This window comes from Equus asinus, chromosome 27 (assembly GCF_041296235.1).
Source record: "Equus asinus isolate D_3611 breed Donkey chromosome 27, EquAss-T2T_v2, whole genome shotgun sequence".
Taxonomy (NCBI): domain Eukaryota; kingdom Metazoa; phylum Chordata; class Mammalia; order Perissodactyla; family Equidae; genus Equus; species Equus asinus.
Window position 1 is genome coordinate 24,429,876 of NC_091816.1, and position 19,888 is coordinate 24,449,763.

The following is a 19,888-nucleotide window of genomic DNA, read 5'->3' on the forward strand; positions in this document are numbered from 1 at the left end:
TTGGCATGGAAGAATGCCACATCCAGAAATAGCAAACTAGATTTTGGGGGGCAACTCTGCTATTGTAAATAAACAGAAAAGCTAGACAAATGTGATAGAAAGAAAAGTTTGAGACTATTAGAGAGTTTCCAAGGCAGCAAGGATTTGTGGCGCCAAAATCTCAGAGAAGAGGGAGGAATCAAAAAATCAAATTTTGCTGTCTCTCTGCCATGTGAGGATACAACGAGAAGACAGCCTTCTGTAAACCAGGAACAGGGCCTGCACCAGAACCCAACCAGGCTGGCACCCTGATCTTGACTTCCAGCTTCCAGAACTGTGAGAAATAAATGTTTGTTGTTTAAGCCAAAAAACAAGCAAACAAAAGCAAACATCTTGAATAAATCTAACACAAGATGTACAAGATCTCTATTCAGAAAGTTATAAAACACTATTGAGAGAAATTAGAGAACATCTAAGTAAATGGAGGGACATAGCATGTTCACGGATTGGAAGACTCAATATTATAAAAATGTCATTTCTCCCCAAGTTGATCTATAGATCCAGTGGAATCTAAATCATAATTCTAGCAGGGTGTGTGTGTGTGTGTGTGTGTGTGTGTGTGTGACACCTGACAAGTCGATTCTAAAATTTAAATGGAAATGCAAATGACCAACAATAGCCAAGAAATAAAGAACAAAGTTGGAGGAGGAGTTACCCTATTGGATATCAAGACTTTAAAAAAAGCCATATTAATTAAGACAATTGTGGTGTTGGTGCAAAAATACATCAACAGAACAATGGAACAGAACACAGTCCAGAAACAGATTAAACATATATGGACACTTGATTAATGACAAAGATGTCCTTTTAGAAAAAGGACAGTTATTTCAACAAATAGTGTTGAGAGAAATGGATATCCACATAGGAAAAAAAAGCGAATCTTGACTCCTTTTCATCCAATAAGCAAAATCCACTCCAAGTGGATTGTAGATCTAAATACAGTACAAAATGTGAAAAAATAAGGCTTCTAGAAGCAGGAGAGTATCTTTATGACCTTGAGATAGGGAAAGATTTCTTTAACAAGAGAAAAGAAACACTAACCACAGAGGAAAACATTGATAAATTAGACTACTAGTACTATTTAAAGTTAGTAACTTTTATTCACCAAAGACACAATTAAGAGAGTGCAAAGGCACGCCACAAACACATCCTATATGATTCCAATTGTAAAAAGTTCAAAAATAGGCAAAAACTAATGAAGGGTGTTAGAGATAGATTAGTGACTACCTCTGGAAGGGGGACGGTACTGACTGGAAGGGAGATGGAGGAGGTTCTGGGGTCCTGGTAATCTTCTATTTCTTGTCTTGGGTGGCGTGGTGACAGGGTGTGTTCATTTTGTGATAGTTCACTGATCAGTGCATTCAACTCACAAGTTACGCATGCTTCTGTTGCAACGCTATACTTCAATTAAAAAGTTTCCTAAAAAGATGTTAGCCTGTCCTATTAAAGCTCTGAACTTTTCAAAGGATACTTGAGGGGATGACTTCCCCATCCGCTTTGGTACATAAATAAACCTGGCTCTACTGTTGAAGTACTTCTTTCAAGCACGTCAGAGCAATTTCCGTGCTAGTCCAGTAACCTAACTTTCAAGGCTGGAGCTGCCAGGAATCGGGGTAATCCACTCAGGGGCTGTTATACTGGGGGAGAGGGAGAGCACAGTGAGCTCTCGCTGCCTCAACTGCCTATTAGGCCTTTTCCCTAGTTTTCTGCACATTAGTCCAAATTGGAGAGGATGTTCTGCTAACAAAACAAAACTTGCCATTTGGAAGAATGCTCCTCTACTCATAAGTCACACGGACTGTTCACACCCAAACCAGTCCATTGCACCTCTCTGACTATATTTCCAAATTCCGGCACTTGCTTGTCAGGGGTGCTAGAAAGATACACAACACAGCAGGAACACTTCCCTGCTCTGGACCTGGTTGGCCGGGTAATCTTGCCTGTAATTTAAATCTACTTTCTCTCAACCTGTAGACATTGAAGCTCCCTGAAGTGCTCTGAAAGTCAATGGCAAAAACGCTGCTGTGTGGCCTTTCGAATCACAAGCTAGAACCTCAATATAAAGATGAGGGTTGGTTCACCAAACTGGAGCTGGCTGAACTAGGGGTCCTGACCGGCCTAATGTGGTACCTAATCAGCTGAAGTCTTGCCATACAGTGCTGTGTACATCCTGAGGCTCAGAGACCAGAGGCAAGCAGAGTAGAAGAGAGCACCGTTGAAGACGCCACCGGTCTGACTGTAGCAGGAAAGCTCATGAAACAGCCCGTGCCACTGCTGCAAAGCTCTTCAGTGAAGAGAACGCCAGCCTTACTTTGCCACATCAGAGTACCATTTTTATATTGTGTCTGTTATTAAAATTTATTTTATCTAATTAAACCTCTCAGCAGTGTTGGTCCAAGTGTCCCCTGTCAAGACTCCCCTGATAGGAATCCTTTGGACAGTTCAGAGCAGAAGCCAGCCACAAGCATTCTCTTTTGGAGCTCAGGCCAGCCTGGTGCTTGTGTCCCACAAGGACCTCTCTAAGACCTCTGAGCAGAAACTTAGCAGATTTCTACCACCTGGGCTCACTGATCACATTATGCTGGTGACCCCACTGTCACGGTGGAGTAGTGGTGGTAGCGAGAATCCTAAGCAGATGGACAAGTGGGTACCGACTGGTCTCTCAGAGAAGTACACAAGGACAGTCTAATAGAGAGCTGTCAATTTTACTTACCTAGATCTACAAAAAGATGCTTTTCTCCTTTGTTATTCTTCACAACTAAAAACGAAAGGTCAGGACTGCTTTGCTTAGCTGACCCCAGCCTCTCCTGTTCCTTTGAATTCAATGCCCAGCTCTCTCCTACATCCTTATCTGTGGACATTTCACTAAAGGAAATTTCTTGTTTAATTGGTGTTTCAGAAAAATGGGAAAATCCATGGTCCATTGTTTCTGGATTCCTATCATCATCTTCACTGGCAATTAAGTGTAAAGCAGGCTGCAAAATTTTTCTCACAAAATTACCTAAGAAAAAGAAATATGATTAATCTAACTCTTCTTTTCTGCAAGCCATAACTTAAGATCTAGGCGCAAATCTACACATGACAATTTTACACAGGAAGACTTCTTTTTTAGATTTCTGGTTTTAAAACTGAGTTGTTATTGCAAACTATAACATGCCTCTCCTGTTACTTCCTTCCTCTTGTGCAATCTTTTACTTTCTCAATTCCCATTGACAGGGGAGCTTGGTGTCACTTACAAACAAATCACCTTAGAAGGGAAGGTTCATTTGAGAAGATGTGTCAATGTTGCTAGTATGGGCTTGAGCCTAATGTGCTGTCACCAAAAAAGCACCAATTTTATTCATAGAAGTTGAGTGGAAAATATTTTCACAATCAATGATTAAAGAATGAAATGTTGATGGGGCCAGCCTGGTGGTGCAGTGGTTAAGTGTGCACGTTCCGCTTCAGCCACCCAGGATTTGCCGGTTCAGATCCCGGGTGCGGACATGGCACGCTTGGCAAGCCATGCTGTGGTAGGCATCCCACATAGAAAGTGGAGGAAGATGGGCACAGATGTTAGCTCAGGGTTAATCTTCCTCAAAAAAAAAAAAAAAGAATGTAATGTTGATATGAGTACATGGTGTTGCCAAGATAATGCACAGAAACCCTGAGAGAGTCTCTGCCACATTCTCCTTGAGTCAGGACATCAGCAAATTCCTCAGGAGCGTCTTCTCCCTCCTTTACCTGAAATAATATGCTCTAAGAACCCTGACATCCACAGCTATCAGTTCCAAAGTTGTTGTTCCTCCTGACTCTCCCTATTAATGGTCACAAGATGGGTCGTGACCTCAGAACTAAAGTCCAGAACTAAAGCAATTAAACGCATTTATTGTATTTCAACATTTATTCTAAGAGCTCTAAATATTAGTGGTCCTATCTTCACCAAGAAAAGATGACATAACAATCTGGAACTTCTTTAAGCTCTCATAAATTATTCATACCATAAAATCAAGTAATAACTTGGTTAAATTGATTCATGTAAAACGGTACTGGAGAAATGCAATACTTTAAGAAAAATTTAATTTAATTTTAATTTCTAACACTGGCATATCTGGGTTTGTCACTTTATTTACCAGACAGCTTGATCCCTTAAATCATAAGATATACATACTCTAAATCCAAAATTCTCCTCCAAATCGGACTTAATTACTCCCCTATTCAAAGAAACAAATCTGCTATGTTATAAAACACTAAACATCAAAATGAAAGCAAAAGCATTTGATTCTTGCAATGATATGCAGACATGATTATCTCTAGAATGAGGGAAATAAGGTAAACACTGAGTGAAAAGAAATCATGATATATCAAAGGACAACAATGCAACACAAACATAAGTTGATAAAGTTAATTTCCCTGGAAATGTATAATTACATCTACTTGACACTAGGCAACGAGAGAGGGAAGGCATGATTGCAGAACCAGCTGCTAAGGTAGGCAAGGAGCTCCTGACCTTTGGCAGGGAGCTAACGTGGCCAGGATATGGTGACTGTATAACCAGCAATAACTGCCAACACAGCCTCCCAGCAAACAACTCTGCTTTCCACTTCCCTTCCCCAGTCTTATCACCCTAACCTCATCATTAATACAGGGGCAATTTCAGTGGCTGAGAATAACTCAAAAGAACATATCAATCATAGAAATGTCACATCCTATGGCAGGCAGGCAGAATCAAATTTATACATTTTGCTAACATTCTATGATCTCTTACAATTACCCTAATTCCCCTTTCTGAAAGGCTGACAATAGGAACTAGAAATGGCACCAATGGATACATTGAGGGAGAGGAATTGAAAGGGAAAATCTGGACTAGTATTTCACAATCTCTGCATCTCTGGTTCCGGCAGTTCCTAAATTTAGAGGAAAGACGCCTTGGATGGCATCCATTTAGCAGGTCTGGCTGTGTCTCTCACTCTAGCCACTCCATACTCCCACTGCTCCCCAGATTCGCCACCAACTCGGATCTCTCCACTTTTGCTTATGCTGTTCTGTCAGTAAAGCCCTTCTTACCCTTGTCTAGAGGATGGAATTTGATTTGAAGCCCAGCTTGAATGTCATCTGCTTTCAGAAGAGATCTATAGCAGAGACTGACAAATTTCTATCCTCCTCTTCTTCCCTAGCAACAAATCTCAATTTTTAGCTTTGTGGCTAGGAGTCTTGGAGGAGTAAATAGGAATCAAAGGAATATCTCTCTCAGGACTCTGCCCCGACACCCTGACAGTAGAGCCCACTTGACATTCAGTCATTCACTCAGCAAATATTTATTAAGTGCCTACTTGTATTTATTATTGATGCTGCTGTTATTGTTATATTATTATTGACAAAGATATTATTATAAGATAAGCTCTGGAAATAAGTGACTAAGAAAGAGTCCCTGCCCTAAAGAAACGGTAGGTGGAACAGAGAAGGTTAAAAAAAACAGGAAATTACCTCAGGAAGTGGTGAAAGCTTAGACACAATAAGCACTGGGTGCTCTCTGCGACCCCGAGGAAACACTACCCTAAGTCTTAGGGTTTGGGATGTGACAGAAATGGGTTCTCAGATGAGGATATCTACACTGAGTCTTAACAGACCAGGTGGAATGGAGGCATGTCCATTGAGACAGCAGCATCAAAAAGTGCAAAGGCCCAGGGATTAGAGAAAATGTGGCCCCAATGGGAGCTGAGTAAAGGAGATGAGAAGGGCCAAGTGGTGAGAGATGAGGCTGGAGCACAGTGGGCCTCACTGTGCAAACTAAGACATCTGGGCTTTTTCTTGAAGGCAATGAATAATCCTTGAAGGGTGTGAGGCACATAAGTGGCAGAATGAGATTGCTCTAACTGGCTGACTAAATAAGTAAGCTGAGCGACACGGAGGTCAAAGATGACACCAACATGTCTTCCTGGGGAGTCGGGTAGATCGTGATACCACTCACTGATATACATATCACAGGAGAAAGAGTACGTTTTGGGGAAAAGATGAGGAGTTTGGTCGAGGACATGCTGCGTTTGAAGTGTCTGTGTGGGGATGTTTAAAAGGCAGTTAGCCGTATGAGTCTGGCGTGGAGGAGAACAATCTCGGCTGAAGATAGAGATTTGAGAGTCGTCAACACGTGGATAGTAATCACAGCCATGACAGACGATGATCCTCAAGGTTACAGATAGAGTGAACAGAGGGATAAGGATAGATTGTACAATTACTAATATCTAAGGGATGAAAGAGAGAGACAGAGAAGGAATATCCAACTAAGCTATCAGAAAACAGAGAGATAAGAAGGAGCCCCACGAATATAGCATGCTAGGCCACTGTGACCCAGTGCTACCCTAATCTAGCAGTTAGGTTCCTGACTTTTATGCCAGTCCCTCAGTGACTATGTTCATGCCTTTTACCCTTGGTACCCTTGAAACTGTCAGACACTTGTAGTTCTGAAATGGATTACCTGTCACCTGAACTTCAGTTAATTGTCTGCTGTGTGGACCTAGGAATACTTGACCTACATCTGCTTTGATAAACACTCAGGATTTTGGCTTCTGTTTAGACTGTGGTTTTCCATGTTCTCTTCTGCCTTTTTGCTCCCCTTCAGACTGTCTTCATTTTATACCTGGGCCTATATCTCTAAATGTCCAACCCTGAGGTTCAGCCTGGAAAAATAAACGAGACTTCCTGGATGTGGCCTGGAACCCAAGCCGCAGTCCTCATGCACTAAAATGTAAGGCCAGGGCAAGGCTGAAGCCAAGGTCAGAAATCCAGATCTAAGACATCACAGGTAAGACTTGAACTGGGCCTCTCAGCTACTACCCATAAAACTTCCAAAATGACTCCTCTTGGAGCAGAAACCTGTACCAGGGCGTGCATAACCATCTCGATACCTACAGCCAGAGGCACCAATGCCAAAGATACACTGAATAGATTGATGTGTCTGAAATGTGTCTAGAACAGGAAGATACACCTAGAACTAAAGGCAAATCCTGAAAATGTGAAAAATCACATTTCCTTGTTTAGAACAGGTTAACAACCATAAGCCTAACAAATACTTACAAAATTTTAAGAGGAAAAAGAAAGTATGAGTTTTTAATATAACCCCATGACTTTTTAAAAAAAATAGTATACTTACCAACATGAATGTTATCTTTAAATGCCACATCATGGAGTTGAAATATTAAATGGCAGCTAAATTTCTCATCAGTGCTAGAATCCAAGTTGAAAACATCCTCAGTTGAACAATTAACTCTGTATAACTCTTGAAGTGCTTTGCAAACATGCTAAAAACACAAGTAAAATGCAAATAATTAATTTTTTTAATTTGTTTAAAAATTTTTCCATGTGCAAAATTCAAATATCTTGGTACAAGTCTAACTTGTTTTTTATTTTGATTTGCTATCAGAATATTTATTATATAACAATTTCACCAAATTACTTATGTATTGTAATACATATCATATTTAAATTGTATTACACGTTTATGTTCAAAAATTCATAGGCTCTCAGGATTAAAGGCCTCTTACAAGTTAACCAATTTACCTTAGACTTTAATATCCTCTAAAATCACAAAAATATTCCTTTTTAAGCAACTCTTTAAGTATCATCTATGAGTTAAAAAGTCACTAATTCCATTGTTTATAGTTTTAATTTTCAGAAAGTTCCTCAAAACATACTGAGCTCCAAATCTAGCTCCAAGAACATAGCCTCTAGGGCGAGATGACGCTGATACTGAAGGCAGTTCTGCGTCGTAGGGAGGCAGCAGACATAAGGTTAGGAGCACAAGATTTGGAGTCAGAAAGATCTAGGTTTGAGTTCTGGCTTTGCCACTTACCAGCTGTGACTTTCGTCAAGACCAAACCTTACATTCCTCAACTGCAAAACAGGATAATAGGACCTGCCTTTTGGGATTGTTGTAAGGAGTAAACGAGAAAATGAGAGCAAAGAGTTAGCAGAGTGCCTCGCACGTGTAACTGCTTAAAAGCATTAGCTGTGCAGCCGTGGGACAAGTCACTTCTCCTGAGCCCTTAGTCTTCTCATTTGCAAAACAAAGTCACTAAGAACTACCATTCAGGGTTATCAGTAGAAATAGAGTCCTGATTACTAGTTAGATACGAGGCCACCCAGAAGAAAGACCACATTTCCTTCTCAGTAAGGTGTGGCTCTGTGACTAAGTTCTGGCCAATGGGATGTGAACAGAAGGAGAGCTGGCCACTTCTTAAAGGCAAGGGGCAGGCCCGCCCTTTCCCCATTTTTCACTGACTAGAATGCAGACATAGTGGTGGTGAGCCATCTTGACATCTTAGGAAGCGCAGAGCAACAAGTCCCTAACACAGAGGAGCCACACCCAGATATTACATGAGACAGAAATAAATTTCTATCTTGTTTAAGCCATCTTAATTTCAGGTCTTTACTATGGCAGCTAAATCTATCCTAATGTGTTATCTTCCATTAGACTATAAACTCTATGAAGGCAGAAGCCACGTCTCTTTGGCTAACCATTGTATTCCTAGTGCCTAGCACAGTGACACTTACTAGGGGCTGAAAAAATTTTGATAAATGAATAAAGCCTAGTTTTGCATTCTGGAGCTATACAGAATAAATATAATGACTCTGTAGGTAATAAAAGTAATCATAATCTCCTAAATTCTCTTTTCCAAGTTTAACTTTAAATAAAATTTTAAGTTATTTAAATATTTAGTTTGAAAAATCCAGAAGTTAGAAAGATAGGATTATTTCAGCAATGTTACCTGTCAACATAGTTTTACAAAATGCTTTCGCATCAGAATGCTTTCCAATTGGGAGAAATGGCTTACTGAAATTTGTCAGCTAAGTCATTGAATCAAAGGGCATTATATATTATCACTAGTTATTATTAGCCAGTTATTTATTAACCATCTGTTAAATTGAGATAAGAGCTAATTTAATTTATGTCTTCACAGAGAGACTCAAAAGGAAAAGTACTTACTGGATTATATACCTGTTACATACAAAGTAATCGATAAATGAAATTAATTTCAATATAATCATTTATAAAGGTTATACCAAGTAAAATAACCCTAATAACTTTTCTACCAACATGATAAACATGTTAAATAAAAATGCTGTATAATTTTACACTCAGATTTCTACAACTTTGTCCAACTTTTGCTGATGTAGAAGTTTAGTCGTTCAAAACTAATTTGGATAAGACCATATAAAGAATTAGAAGGAAAAAATTTTTAAACATCTACATTATCTTTGCCACCCCAGTGTTTATTAATCTATGTTACAAATGGGATTTGCAGTAGTGTTGATTCCATTAAGGATATTTCTAGTTTCTAGTACAATGTGGTACTTTGTTACTGGTATCACCATATTAAAGTGCCAGTGAAAATCTCTGAATCTTAATTCCTTGTCGGCCACACAGAGCCCACATAATAAATCCCACCTTGGACCGTAGAAGTGTATCAAACACCAGAAAAAGTCAGTATCTATGAATTATTAAAAACACAATTAAGGTTAAAAATTAAACAATTTATCAACTATAATGCAATAAAATATTTCAATTTATTTTTAAAGGTCCAATGCCTATTTTAAAAAACATAACTTTTTTGTTATTTTTGGTTTTTGGGGAGAGGGGGACTTATGTATATTTATTCTGCTTCAGAGCCAGGAGAAAGCTAACATTATATGATTTTTTTCGAAAACAATGTTTGCCTACATTTTTCAAATAATTTAAATATTTTTCAAATAAAACATGTAGAGATTCAACATAATCAGTAGATATTTATCAAAAAACTTTAATTTGGATGTATTTTTAAAGTTATAAAATGAGTCATCTCCAGGTAACAGCTAAAAGAAAAAATAGTTAATAAATGTTAATACCTCCTCTGAGGCCAAAAAGTGGTCAACATAATTTTAACACAACTTAACGCAATACAATCTTAAAAGATTTTATAAGCAAAGCTAACAGAGCTTAGTTGCACAAGTCCATATTATTCCTTTTACTAGTAACTTCTTGGTGTACACCACTAAATCAAAAATACATAGTAGAACTACACTCTTTTCTCTTTGTTAAAAACAGTGATAACTGTATTTCTAGAACAGGCTTTGCCAATAACTAGCTGCGGTACCTCGAGTAGGAATTAAGTCTCCCTTGGCCTTAGTTTCCTCATTTATGATGGTGCAAGATAGAATAATTTCCAAAATGCCTGCCAGCTCAAAAATTCTGACACTATTTTTATCAAAGGTTTTCTTGAAGTTTATCTCAGTAACCTATTTTTACAGTAAAAATTACTTTGCATAATCCTTATAAGGGTCAGCTATCTGTAAGTCAGAGAATATATAATTTTAAAACACAGAACATTCCCAAACTGCCACCTTTTTCAAAGATTTTATTAGATATATAAAATTTATGGACATAAAGTGAACTTTCCTCCTTTTTAGAAGTTTACTCAGAGAAGTGATATTAAGAAATGAAAATCAAAGGAAAGCGTAGCAAGAAAAAGGAGAAGAAACACAGAACATATATATTACAGAGGCTGCATTCACTTAATGAATGAATGGTGACTGAAGAGATACATGGAAAGATGTAATGAGAAAAAACTGAGTCTGTAATTTACCTCAATGAGTAAGGCAACCATCTTTTTCCCATCAGCTCCTGGATTCGCAGGTTTGTTAAATTCCAAATCAAAATAAAGTTTGCACACAGCATTTTCAGGAATGACTTCATAGCAGTGTAAGAGATTTTTTCTGAATTGAATAATTCAAGATTGTTAGGTTTATATTATACCTTTTAAATCACAGACGTTGATCTTACATCTCAAGATACTGCATTAACGGCATTTTAATGACATATAACTATGACATAATGAAGACATGATAAAGTGAACTGCTCACCATAGGTTTACCAATCATCGTATCAAGAGTTTCCATCAAACAAGAGGTAACAATCATATTCTGCAACATTATTTAACTGGGAAATATGGTCAACTTCATAGTGTTATTTATTCACAGATGATTGTGATATTGTGTAACACTGCTATATTTGTTTTTGGTGTCACCATGAAACAAATTTTGTTTGAGAAAAGCACTTTCTTTAATCACATATTCTTGAGATTCCATGAATCTTTTGTATGAGAAGTTTTAAGTTTCAAATTTTCATTAGGAAGATAATATTTCAAAAATTGGTTAGAAACATTCGGGATCACCTGACTTCAATGAGCTTTCAGTGCCTACGTTTGCAGCTACATTCTCGCTGGCATCAAGAGGTATGACTTTAACATGGGTTAATAAGAATAGATGCTGACTTGATAGGTAAATGCTAACTTGTGCAGAGTGAAGTTCGGATGGCATCCTATACAAAGAAAAGGGCTGTGGTAATTTGAACAAGGAAAAGTAATGCGGGAATTGTGTCATCACGTAGCACAAGCAGTAAAGGAACTCAAAACACACACAATTTTTTTTCTCCCAACACCTAGTGAGATAATTCAATGTTACTATGACGAGGAAACTCCAGAATTCAATTCTAGTAGGAAAGGAGTAACTAATTGTGTGATTGAGAACTATGAAAGCCAATTCAGCCTGAATTAATCTCACAGACATTACTAGATGAAGGAAATGTAACTTTAGTTTAATGGGTTGTCCTTGATAAACTACGTACCGGGATTTATAATAAAACCAAAGCTCAGTATAGGTTGTTACGAGGTAAATACGTTGTCCATCGCCCCCTTTGCGTTCCAAAGCAAATACATGGACATCCTTGATAAAACCAAAAATAATATTCAAAAAATTAATAAAATGCAAATCTAAAATAAACTGTAGCTATTCAATGTTCATAAAAAATTGTACCATTCAATACATCCAAAACTAGAATTTGAACATTTGTACTGTTAAAAACAAGAAAAATAATCACTAGATCTATGCCAATCAAAATCTAGTTATTTGTATTTTTCATCACTCAAGTAATACATGTTCAAGGCAGAAACAATTAGAATATCCAGATTAAAAAGAGAAAAAAACGAGAAAAATAACTGTTCAATCACTCTCGTTTAACTTCCTATTCTAGTTTTGTTAGTTTATGAAATTAAACTTATTTTTTAAAAGTACCTAAACATTATTTTAAATGATTTGGGCTAAAACTAATTAATAAATTCTCTAATACATACAAAAATATGTGGGGATCAATTTTTTTAATGGAATACTTATAAGTTAATCTTAAAAGCTTCAGGAAAATTTTAAATGCTTAACTCTAACAAGTAACTATAAATTGTCTTTTCTATGAGAAGCCAATTTTTTAAAGGTTAATTGCTGTGGCACTGATCTGTTGGTGTCTGCTGCCATAAGAGTTTCTTCTAATAAAGGAATACACAAGTTCTTTTGTTTCTATTTAGCTAAAGGTAGCTGTTGAGCCTATAAAGGAACAAACTTTCATTTCATGAGTAAGAAATAAGAGGACTAAGTTGCTTGACCCTATTAAAAATCTTCTTGGGGGCCGGCCCAATGGCATAGTGGTTGAGTTCATGCACTCCACTTCAGGGGCCCAGGGTTTGCCAGTTTGGATCCCGGGCACGGACCTCTGCACCACTTATCAAGCCATCTGTGGCAGGCGGCCCACATATAAAGTAGAGGAAGATGAGCACAGATGTTAGATCAGGGCCAATCTTCTTCAGGAGAAAGAGGAGGATTGGCAACAGATGTTAGCTCAGGGCTAATCTTCTTCTTCAAAAAAAATCTTCTTGAGATAAATTGTATATACTGGGATTGGTAAGCGCAGCAATCACATTCCTATACGGTGTATGATCCTATGTGGTGGTGATGATCCAGCAATCATATTCCTATTTTTTTTTAATTCAAGATCAAATGAATCTGTCAGTATTTTCTGATACTTGAATTAGGTTTACACAAAATGAGCATGAAAAGTTCTTCCTATATTTCCTAAACCATGCTGATGACATCTGAGTGAGCTTCTCTTTAGTAAGGAAAGAAAGATCTTCCTCCTAAAAAGTTTTAGCACTTTGAATTTTCATATAGCATCAATAATCAGAACACAGTATATTTATGCTAGATTTTGTATATGCATCTTTTTTTTTTTTTAAAGATTTTATTTTTAAAGATTTTATTTTTTCCTTTTTCTCCCCCGGTACATAGTTGTATATTCTTCGTTGTGGGTCCTTCTAGTTGTGGTATGTGGGACGCCACCTCAGCGTGGCTTGATGAGCAGTGTCATGTCCGCACCCAGGATTCGAACCAACGAAACACTGGGCCGCCTGCAGCGGAGCGTGCGAACCCAAACACTCGGCCACGGGGCCAGCCCCATTGTATATGCATCTTTTCCTTATACTTCTTTACATTCCCCACAGTGCCCAATAAACAAACGACGTGCAATACACATCTGTTTACCTTTGAGCACCACACCCTTAGCAAAGCCAGCGTGTAGCAAGCACTTCTTCCTCCCACTTGCAAGGGAAATTACTCTACTTCCACTTCCCCCTAATATGTTGGAAATTATTATGATAAATCCACTTTCCTACGCCAAAGCACAAAAGGAGACAACAGAAAGATAAATACCTGTGTGCTTTCGCACTATGGTTTAAGTTCTAGGGCTTATAAATTCTAAGATATAATATTTGAGACATTTTCATTTCCTATCATTTAAATTCAATTCTCCTTTCCCTAATTTCATCCTTAAAAATCCCACTCTTCACTCATTCATTTCCTCATATTTCTGTGGGTAATTTTTTAGTTTTACTCTTAAACTCAGTCATCCTATTATTTTTCAGTCCAAGAATACGGTCGCTCTTCCTCTAAGCAGTTTCATTTAAATGTCACTACAAATTTAAAAAATTAAGAGATATCTCATTCTTTTTCATTATTAAGTAAATGGCTAATGATTCATAGAGTTTTTTTCCATAATACTGTGATATTAAGATCATGATTAAATTCTTTTGGTAGAGTATGTGGCCTGAAATGAAGACGAACACGTGTTTTTATAAATCTTAAATTATAGTAGCTCTAAAAAAAAGTAAGAGATGAGAAAATTACCTCTTGGCAACTCTTAACAAAATTAAAAGCTTCAGTTTGCCGATAAAATAGTTTCCAAATGGAAGCTGGTTCCTCTGGCTTGGACAATCTTGGTCTGTACACTGGGGACAATGGTTTCATCTCATAAAGCGATGCCCGTTCTTCAATTTTCTTCAATTTGGCTTCCCATGTTCTGTTCATTGGTTGAGAAGTATGGGGAGACTAATCCTGTCACATGTAAGATTTCTGTCAATTACTACTAAAACAAACAAGGACATCAATTTCTCCATTTAGAATACACTTTGTTTAGTATAACCTCAAAACTCATTTCCTAATGTTTATTTCCTTATCTGCTTTATATTTTATGTTTTGCATGAAGTTTTAATGTGAAATGAGAACAGGGCTGGTTACCAGAAATCTTTAGATCCTGGCTCTTCCATCCAATGGTGCTAGGATTTTGGACAGGTTAATGAAGCTTCCTGAATCTTAATCAACTGCAGAATGGGAACCATTATCATCTTGAATACTTTATGTAGTTACTTGAGGATAAATGTGCTAAGATATATGACAATGTTTTATAAATTACAAAGCCTCATGTAAATATAAATGTTTTTGTATTATAACCATTTATTTTATAACCATTATATTGGTTATTATATAACCATTTTATTGCATCAAGCGCTATCTACCTTGCCCAGCTAGTGCTACTTCCTTGCCCATCATTCTTGTGCTATTATTTCTTGGTGTGAGGTTCATTTCTTGGCACCACTGGGCAGGTCTCAGCTCCATTTTCCTCTGTTTCCATTCATTGCTCTTCTTTTCTCCCAACACAAGTGTAAGTTGGGAGGATCACTCAGTGTATGAATGGGAATTACACTACTGGCTAGCTTTGGTTTAGGATGTCTATGGTTATCATAAGCATGATTAAAGAAAGGAATAAATAAATCTGAACCTTTGTTAATTCAATGACTGTATTTTTGTGAGTAGCCAATGTGAAATGATTGTCTTTTAACTCTTGTTTATTAATGACATGTGTTTTTATTTGTATACAATGCTTCCTGTTAGCCATGCCAAGCTAAGGGGGCCAGGCAATACCTTTCCAATTTGGGATTATGGTTTTACTTACAAAGGAAATAGGATCGGTCTTTTAGAAGAAGGGAGGAAAAGCTTCCATTATAGATAAAAAAATGGCCACAAATTCTTTGCCATTCCTCCCATCAAGAGATGCCATCTAAGACCACTCCCCTACGACTCTGGGCTTGGCCACGTGACTTGCTTTGGCCAATGTCACATGGACAAATGAGAAGCGAGCAGAGATTTAATAATTGCTTTTGCACTGGATCTGGCTATCCTGAAGGCCTGCCCTGAGATTGTTCTGCTATAACTCCAGCCTCATAGAGGATACAAGGCCATCTGGAGAAGAAGCAAGGTATCCCAGCTAATGGCCAGCACCAACTATCAGATATGTGAGTTAAGCCATTTTGGATCATCCACACATCATCTGAATTCAATGTATGAGTAAGCCTGAGTGAGTTCAGGTAAGCTCTGCCAAAGAAACTACCCGGCCAACTGACAGAAGAAAAAATTAATTTGTTGTTGGTTTTTTTTTTTTTAAAGCCAGTAAGTTTTGGTCTAGTTTTTACACAGAAATAGATCACTAATACAGTTTCCCTCTTCATTAATATCATCTATGTCATAATTTATCTATGTAGAAAACAGATATATTAGTTTTTTAAAGTGAAATAATAATAAATACTAAAGCATTTGAGGGTAATATTCTTATGTACCTTTGGCACTGCCTTTCCAGTACTTGTGCTTATCAAGTGGATAAATATTCTCCTAAATTTTAGCCAAAAACTCTGCAACAACACAACCTCAATGGCAAATGATATATTCCCTAGAAGGAAAAACAGAATCACTCTAAAAGATTAAGAGAGGGTAGGAATATCATGACATTGTTAGATTTCAAATTTGACTTCAAATATAACAGACCTAAGAAAGATTATTCTCTCAAAGTTATCCACCTTATCCACATGAAAATTATAAATTATAAACCAAGGGGCCAGCCCGGTGGCGCAGTGGTTAAGTTCACACGTTCCGCTTCAGTGGCCCAGAGTTCGCCAGTTTGGATCCCAGGTGTGGACCCACACACCACTTGTCAAGCTATGCTGTGGCAGGCGTCCCGCATATAAAGCAGAGGAGGATAGGCACAGATGTTAGCTCAGGGCCAGTCTTCCTCAGCAAAAAGAGGAGGATTGGTGGCAGATGTTAGCTCAGGGCTAATCTTCCTCAAAAATAAAATAAAATAAAATAGAATAAAATAAATTATAAACCAAGAAACAAGGAATACAATTCTAAAGGTATCAATATAAATTTCATAACAGATATACCTAGGAAAGGAATACAATTTCAATGGATTGAAAAGATGGAGTAATTTTAAATAAACTGCTTCAATTCTTCGGTATAAAGTGATACGGCTCCTTATTGCTAGAAAGAGTCTTAGTATTCAGTTTACTTCAATCTGCTTTGCATACAGATAGAAATCCCCTACATTTAGACAATCTGAGAAACTGACTTTCTCCTACGAAATTAACTTTTAATAAAGTCCACTGATTACTTAATGAAGAAAATAAACACAGAATACAATCAGATATGATTTCTAGCTCCAGTATCTAACCAATAACTGACTAGGAATAACCATGTGGACATTCACACTTAGTGACGCTGATATGGGGAAAATTCTGATTTTGTAAGAATATTGGTACCACCACGGGAGAGTGTCATACATGAAAGCGAAGGAGTCAGAGTGGAAAACTAGTTTGACACTTACCAGACTGAGGGAACCATGAACGTCAACAGAGATAAAAAAAGAGAAGTTCAATATATGTTAGCCCTCGCGTTCTTTGCACAGTTTGACTATTTTAACAGCTGGGTTGAGGGTTAGAAGACAACTGGAGCTTGTACTATTTGAGCAGGAAGTTGACTGACAAAAGCAAAGGAAACAGAGAACAGGAAGGCATCTGGCATTCTGGTTTCAGACTATCATATTCCTCATCCTTACCCTCTGAGAGAATATGTCATCATTTTAGAAACGCCTTTAATTCCTAGTGGGGAGAGTGCTGTCTTTCTTTTATATAATTGTACATCAGAACCCCTTTCACACAGGGACTGTAATTCTTTTTGGTAACAGCTTCCAAGTTCCAAAGAAAAATATTTGTTGTATTTTAAAATAGTAGGCTTAGGAGCTGTACTGTTTCTTAACGTTGCCCCTGAATATTTATTTAACCATGTTTGATACCAGTTTTACAACTAAAGGTGGTTGGGCTAGAAAAAAGGCTGGCTTAGTCCTTTTAGAGTAACTATAGTATAGTGAGAGAAGGGGACGTGGGGATGCAGGTGGAGAGATGACTCAGATGGCCAACCCAAGGAGCCCTGGTTTCCCTGGGTTTATGCCTCAACTTGCCCAGCTAGGACATGTGACAGCCTGGTGCCCAGGAACAGCTGGCTGGGGCTGCATGCTTCACAATTACTGGCTTCTAGGGAGACCTGAAGCCTGCCTCGCTGTGTTCTCCCTAGGCCACATCTCCTAGTTTCTTTCTTTTCTTGTCTAATCACAAGTCAATTTCCATTCCCCAACTCCAGCTTCCCACTCTGTCCTGAGAATAGATTCATCAGTATTTTGTGTTTTCTGTATGTATGTTCTAATTCTAGTATTTAGTAAAGTTCTGGTGTTTGGCAATGTTTACTTACTATAATCTCTTTTATGGCATCTTGGAAAACATTTATACTATTTCTCCCACTGCTAAAGTATTCATAATAAAGTACATGATTAAAATTCATTAACAGTAATATTAATATATGTTTACTGCCCAGATGAATAACCTTAAGAAATTAAATATACTGACTGAATTTGATTTTTTTCCACTTCAGTCACTTTGCCAGTCTATGCTTGAACAGAAGTAACTCATATTTAAATTTCCCAAAATTCTCCTGTAATGGATAAGAAAACACATGATATGTCATTCTTTTCCACTTACCCCTTTCTACCACCTCCACAGGCTCTCCAACCCAAACAGACTAACCCTGCCAGACTAATCACCTTTAAAACTATTTTTCATAATTTTTCATAGGGACACTCATTAATGATTCAGAGCAACACTCAATTCACACTATAGATAATATCAAGAAGTCCAAACTCTCTCCAGGATCTGGCCCTAAATCACTTACACAGTTTATTCCTTATCATTTGGCCTTCTGAACCAACGGAATGATAATCACCAAATGAATGATAATGACCACTCTCTGCCCCTGGCCCACTCCAAGAGCCCATACATTTCTCTCACCTGGAATGCCCCACTTACCTTTCCCAAATTCTTCCCCTTCAAGGCCCGGATCAAGTTCTGCCACCTCTGAGACAGCTCTGTAAAAACAAATTACTGGACTCAGTCAGAAGACACTGCCTCCAGACAACTGTTTTACTGTAACTAAAGTTTCTCTAGACTAAGTAAATTAGCATAATTTACACAAAAACAGAAAACTGCTGTAGCTTTAACTGAAGCATCATTTTGGTAAGAAAGTTTAGTAGAGGAGCCAGCTGTGGGTAGAGCGGTTAAGTTTGGCTTGCTCACTTTAGCTACCAGGCTCATGGGTTTGGATCCCAGGCGCTGACCTACAACATTCCTCAGCCACACTGTGGCAGCCACTCACATACAAAATAGAGGAAGACTGGCACAGATGTTAGCACAGGGCTAATCTTCCTCAAGCAAAAAAAAAAAAAAAAAGAGGAAGATTGGCAACAAATGTTAGCTCAGGGCCAGTCTTCCTCAGCAAAAAAAACGAAAGAAAGTTTAGCACAGGAAGGGGTTTGGGCATCACCACGGCATAACAGGACTTGATGAACTATAATGGTGCCTTCCTTATGAATAACTGCATGCTGAACCACTTAGGGTTGGGAGTGGGTCCTATTCTTCAGTTTTACCACAGCAGAAAAAGGATAGCCAAATATTCATCTTCTCTCAATTTGGGAGGGATAAAGAAAGGCCTAAGTTTTATTCCTGGGATCCGAGTTTAACTTCTGTAACTCTCCTTTTAGCAAGAACAAACCACTTAACCTCTTTAAGCCCTGGTGGGGACTGGAATTCCTACCTCCCGGTGTTGTTGAAAGGCTAAAACAAGAAAATGCATTTGGGCACACCTAAGAGCGCAGAACAAGCGCTCAACAAACGGTAGCACATATATAATGATGTATACTTATGTACAAAATACGGCCCCTGATTTATACCCAAATAGGCACAAGTGTTCTTAATACGGGGTCCCTGACTTGTCAGAATATCATGAATCTCTAGAAATTGGATGCGCAATTTCGTGGTCATTTGTGTGGGTAGATTCTTCTTCTGCAAAAATGATTCACAGTTTGCATCAGAGTCTGAAAGGATTTCGTAACCCAAAAGAGGGGAACCAGTAGGCAGTGCAGGTTTTTGATTTAGGGACGAATTGGAGGGGACCTAAGGAAAGGCTTCAGGTCATGCGGGGGAAGGGGAGATTACCAGCGCGGGTCGGCCTGCTCCCCTTCCTCCCAGAGGTCCAACAGGGCGGCAGGCCCGCCCTCGACTCCGGTCTCTCTGCCCCTTGGGCCTGGCGCGGCTTTCCGGTCTCCCTCCGTTTCCCTCCAGAACCCCCCGCAAGGGGGGGACACCCACGTGTCCTCTCTGGCTGGCGGGACCTGAGACCTGCCCACGGTGGCGCTAACGCGTCTTCAAACCTGGCGCGAGGTCGGGGCCAGAGCGCGCCGGACCCATGAGAGCGCGGCCTCGGGGCGGTGCTTGGCGGCGTTCTCTGCGCGGGGGCGGGG

General features: G+C 38.5%; 1 protein-coding gene across 20 annotated transcripts in view; it reads right to left on the reverse strand.

Moving 5' to 3' along the window:
- Positions 1-19,884, reverse strand: part of PRIMPOL (primase and DNA directed polymerase) — a 40,295-nt gene extending 20,411 nt beyond the window's left edge. For 4 of the 20 annotated variants that reach the window (XM_014839499.3, XM_070500023.1, XM_014839496.3 and 1 more), the window contains exons 1-9: positions 19,584-19,857; positions 18,399-18,457; positions 17,943-18,027; positions 15,825-15,934; positions 14,059-14,265; positions 11,678-11,775; positions 10,638-10,767; positions 7,169-7,316; positions 2,753-3,040 (exon numbers count right to left, since the gene is read on the reverse strand). In XM_014839499.3, the coding sequence (XP_014694985.2) occupies positions 2,753-3,040; positions 7,169-7,316; positions 10,638-10,767; positions 11,678-11,775; positions 14,059-14,238 (844 nt within the window). In that variant the 5' untranslated portion in view covers positions 14,239-14,265; positions 15,825-15,934; positions 17,943-18,027; positions 18,399-18,457; positions 19,584-19,857. Of the gene's footprint in view, positions 1-2,752; positions 3,041-7,168; positions 7,317-10,637; positions 10,768-11,677; positions 11,776-13,416; positions 13,544-14,058; positions 14,266-15,824; positions 15,964-16,029; positions 16,322-17,942; positions 18,028-18,398; positions 18,458-19,583 lie in introns of those variants that run through there. The other 16 variants (XM_070500018.1, XM_044760587.2, XM_070500021.1 and 13 more) reach the window with 12 other exon arrangements.
- Between the last annotated feature and the right edge of the window lie 4 nt (positions 19,885-19,888).